Below are 5052 nucleotides of genomic sequence, written 5' to 3'. Positions count from 1 at the left end.
GGCCATTGGAGGTGAACCAACGGTAAAGGAAGACCTTTCTCTCTGTCTCTCTCCCTCTCACTGTCCACTCTGCCTGTCAGAAAAAAAAAGATATATGCTTATGTTTTGAAAATTTTAAAATTTTAATATTTTATATTCAATATATCAAAAATAAAATTTCAAAATGTAAGCAGTACACAAATTTAGAATTTGTTATATAAGGACTTTCGTTTGTCTTTTTGGTAAACCACACCTTCAGATCATAATCGCCCACTAGATGTCCATTTTCCTCGGTCACTGAACTGAATAATCATACACATTCTAAGTCCAATATGCTCTCTTCTGCTTCACTGATTCTGTTGTTAAGACTCTCCACTGCATTTTTTTATTTGTTCTATTGAATTCTTCCTTTCGTTTTGATTTCACTTTAAGATCACAATTACATGGGAGAAATTTTCTTTCATCTCCTGCATGGATTTCAGTAGTTCATGTGTTTGCTTTTGATTACTTCTATGTGATATTATGATCAATTTTTTGAGTTCCATTTCTTGCATTTCTTCTATCTCCTCATCTTCACAATCTAGTATTGAAGTGTCGAGTTCTTGTGGGAGCGTCATGTTGTCTTCCTTATTGTGGTTTCTTGGATTGTTGCATTGTTGTCCGTCATTTGTTGAAATCATCTTCCCCATCCTCCTCCTCTTCCCCTCCTCCCCCTCCTCCCTCCCCTCCTCCTCTTCTTCTTTTTTCCTTCTTCTTGTTGATGCTTATCAGATATCTCAGATATTTTTAAATAGCCCTTTTCTGCTTGTAGTCTCTATTTCCTGACCATGGTTTTCCCATACTGCTCATTCTGAATTCATGCTGCTTTGGGTCAGATCTGCAGACATCAGCAGGACAGCCAGGGGTACCCTGGTGGCCATACAAGGAGTTCCAGCTGCAATTGAAGTGGCTTAGCCCAGAATAGCAATACATTCTGAGTTGGAGAAGAAAAGGCTAAAAGGTGGGCAGTCACACCTGTAGCACACTGGCCTTGGGTTACTGAGATCAGATTCTCATAAGCATTGGAAGATTCAATTTCTACAATTTAGCTGCTCTTCCTGGTGCCTTTTCAAGGTACTCATGGAGTGGCATCAGGCAGCTGATGTGGTCTGATGGATGACCTTTGCTCTTTGTAACATCTTTCACACATTGTTTTACTCATTTGAAAGTCACAGATAGAGAGGAGCGCACAAGTCAAAAAAACAGGGCATTCTTCTGGGTCTCCTACATGGGTGGCAGGGGCCTGCGTACTTGGGCCATCTTCCACTGCTTTTCCCAGGCCATTAGCAGGGAACTGGATCAGAAGTGGAGCAGCCGGGACTCGAACCGATGTCCATAAGGGATCCCAGTGTCACAGGCAGCACACAAGGCCTTCTGCTTTGCAGCCTCTTTCTTTGACACCAGGCTACAGCTTGCAAGCCACGTGCTGACTGGCTGCTGTGATTCCATGCGGGAGGGCTGTCCAATGCCAGGAAGCGCACCATGCAGCTTAGCAACAGGGTCTCCCCAAGACCTGCCATCCATTCAGACGTGGAGTCTGTCTGTGACGTCAGGCAAAGCTGCCTATATAAACAGCGCGCCCTGTGGGCAACCGCCTTTGTCTGCAGTCGCGAGCCATCAGCCGCTGCCCCCGCAATGGCTGAGCCCGCCTCGCACGTGGCTTCTGAGGAGAACCTCAGCCTGGAGCCCAAGACGACGGCCTCGTCCACCCCGAAGGAGAAGCAGCCCAGGCGCCGTCGCCGCCGCCGCCAGGGCCACAACTACAGCTTCGCTTCCTACTTCCCCAAGGTCCTGAAGCATGTTCACAAGGGCCTCAGCCTGTCCAAGGAGGCCAAGGGCGTCATGGACTCCATCGTGAGAGACGTCTTTGAGCGCATCGCCCACGAGGCCGCCAGCCTGGTCCGCTACAGCAAGCACTCGACCCTCACCTCCAGAGACGTGCAGAGCGCCGTTCGCCTCCTGCTGCCCGGGCAGCTCCACAAGCACGCGGACGTGGAGGGCACCAAGGCCCTCCTGAAGTTCATCACCCACCCCTGAGCCGCCTCGGGACCACCTGCCCCGCTCCCCCAAAGGCTCCTTCCGGAGCCACCCTCTCAGGGAAAAAGGCCTGTACCACTGCCCAGGTCAGCTCACCTAGGGGTGGGGCACATGGTGTCTTGCTCACTTTTAAGGACATTTTTACCGATTTCCTCACATTGTCAGTTCTACCATATTCTAGAGCCTTGGACCAATCTCTTTCAAGGAAAATAGTGGGATAGCTATATGCATTGTGCATTTATTAAATGGTTTATTAAATGCTCATTTTGCTCAAGTACGTTCTTAAGAGAATTTTCGTATCCCCTATATGTCGAAGTATTTTCATGACAAAGTTCTAGATTTTATCTTTGCTCATTAGCCCTAGAGGTCTTGGTGAAATGATGGGGAGCTCCATGGTGTGTGAAATGGCAACATATAGATGAAGAACCTGGTATAAGTGTCATACCTATCTAACCCAGTTTTCCCAACACATCTCTTTTTCCGGAATTCTTTGAAACACTAGAACTGGAATCCAAAGAACGTACAGAACTATCTAGATAAAATAGGAACAGTTGACTGTCGTAGCACCCTGCTCTCTGTAATTACTATTTCAAATCATTGAGATTTATCTGAGTCTCTACAGACAACAGTCTTTTCCAAACTTTCATGACTTGCAGCTACGTGTGTCTTGGGTAAAGGGATCTTCCAAGGAGACTGGACCAACACGTGGAGTGCACAGGAAAAGCCAATGTGTAAACTGTGCACCACCAGGAACAGCCATTAGCTGGAAATGTGTGCATGTGCAGGGGTGGGGTTGGTGAGCAGAAAACAGCTGTGGTGTAGAGTTTGGAAACTGTAGGCAATGGGATCTATATTGTTTGCCAGTGTTTTTTTCTGTTGTTTACTTTCATGGTGGTCTAAAATATAAATCCAGACGTGGGAGTGGGCTATTTTCCTTTATGTTTGCAGGTGAATGAGCAAAAGACCTAGAAAACCTATGCTGTAAACAACAGCAAGTCAGTCTTGCAGTGCATTGCCTCAATACTGCTGTGCACAGCCAGAGGGAAACTGTGGAGTGCCCAAGGAGACCGTGAGGGCGTTTGTTCGGCCCAGCAGCTTCCATCACCACTTGGGATGCTGGCAGCCCACGTTGGAGTGCCTGGTTCAATCTCAACCGATCCAGTTTCCTGCTAATGCTCATTCTGGGAGACACCAGATGATGGCTCCACTACGTGGGTCCCTGTCACCCTCACAGGAGACACGGGTTTAGTTCTGGGCTCTCAAGTTTGGCCTGGACTTGCCCTAGAGGGAAGGGGCACTTACAGAATGAACCCATGGATAGAAAAAAACTCTCTCCCTCTCTCTCTCCCTTTCTAATAGAATGAAAATATTTTTTTAAAACATAAAGACATGCACCTTTTCAGATAGACCATAAGATGAAGCAGAACATTTCAGTAAAACACTAAACTTATGCAAGTTGTTGCTGCATCCAAATGCCAATTAAATATGGCTTGAAATAATTTTTCAAGGTTTCTCCATGTGTATTGATCTATGCATATCTTATTATGAAAAGTAATTTTTAAGACATTCAATCCTTTAGATTATTTCTCTTTCTCTATGGGTATTTCTGCATTTGTAACTTCAGAAATAGGAGATTCAGTAAAACAAGGCGCCAACATGGGGTTTTAACTTGAAGTCTGGGAATATAATGGTGCGGACACGGATGATTTCTTGCACAAGGGTGGAAAAATGAGATTGAGACTCAAAAGTGAAGTTGAACACATGTGATTATTCACTACTATGATTAATTCAGGGGATGGGTTATCTAGTGAGTAATTAAAATCTAAGTGTATCTTACTGAAAAGACAAGCTGAGGGAAACAGGTAATGCTTCAATAACTAGTTATGAATTGTCTGCACTGATTATATATTTGTATTCATATATTTGTTAAATTGGATATTTAGATTTTTGATCAAATAGCAAATTATATAAACATGCACCTGGGGAAACAGTATGAGACTATAATCTAGTCGACATTTGTTTCTAAGTGATCCCTATTATGAAGCTTATTTTAAAACAGCAAGAGGGGCTGGTGATGTGGTGCAGATTAAGCCATCACCTATGAAATTGGCACTCCTTTGGAGCACAAGTGTGAATCCTGGCTGTCTCCTCCTGTTTAGCTCCCTGCTAAATGTAGCATCTGGGAAAGTGGCAGAAGATGGCCCAAGTACTTGGGGCCTGTGCCCTTATATGGGAGATACGGATGGTGTCCCAGCTCCCAATTTTGGCCTGTCCCAGGCTGAAGATAGGCCCCAGGAGCCTAATCCAAGGTACCCAGGTGTGTGGCATGTCCCTAGTGCTTGAATAATTACCTGCTGCCTCCCACAGTGGGTTTTGGCAGGAAGCTGGAACAGGCAACATAGCCTGGACTGGAACCCAGGCTCTAACATGTGGGTATGGGCATCCCAAGAAATACCATACCTGCTACAACTATTGCATATCTCATGGCATTACCTTTCAAATACAAATTTTATTTATTTTAAAGGCAGAAAGAGAAACATAGATGTAGTGGGGAAGAGGGAGGGGGAGAAAAAAGAGACAGACAGACAGACAAACTTTCCATCAGCTGATTCAGTCCCCAAATGCCTGAATCCCACCTGTTTTGGGCATGTTAAAGATCAACTTCAAGACATTTATTAGTTAATAATGAAGCATACAGGGTGCCAGAGTTGTATCCCAGAAAGTTAATCCACAGCTTGCAACTCTAGCGATACATATCAGAGCCAGGATTAGATTTCACGTTGCTCCTGTTCTGATCCAGTTCCATGCTAATCTGCCTGGGAAGATAGCAGAAGACTGTGCAGAAGCAGATACAATTCCCTGATCCTGGCTTCCAGTTGGCCTCATCCAGCCTTTCAGGTCATGTAGGATGTGAACCTGCAGAGAGAAGCACTCTCTCTGCCTAACCCTCCTCTCGGTGTGACTCTGCCTTCTAAGTAAATAAAATATCTTTAAAAA

At 45.1% G+C, this 5052-nt stretch overlaps 1 protein-coding gene across 1 annotated transcript; it reads left to right on the top strand.

Moving 5' to 3' along the window:
- Window positions 1-1653: 1653 nt before the first annotated feature.
- LOC100353468 (histone H2B type W-T) lies at window positions 1654-2055 on the top strand. The gene has a single exon (XM_002720165.6). The coding sequence runs from the start codon at window positions 1654-1656 to the stop codon at window positions 2053-2055; it is 402 nt and encodes a 133-aa protein (XP_002720211.1).
- The last annotated feature ends 2997 nt before the right edge of the window (window positions 2056-5052 follow it).

The sequence above is a fragment of the Oryctolagus cuniculus genome, chromosome X (assembly GCF_051225735.1).
Source record: "Oryctolagus cuniculus isolate XC-2025 breed Fujian yellow rabbit chromosome X, ASM5122573v1, whole genome shotgun sequence".
Taxonomy (NCBI): domain Eukaryota; kingdom Metazoa; phylum Chordata; class Mammalia; order Lagomorpha; family Leporidae; genus Oryctolagus; species Oryctolagus cuniculus.
The sequence above is the reverse complement of the archived record's forward strand: the minus strand, read 5'-3'. Positions and strand labels throughout refer to the sequence as shown.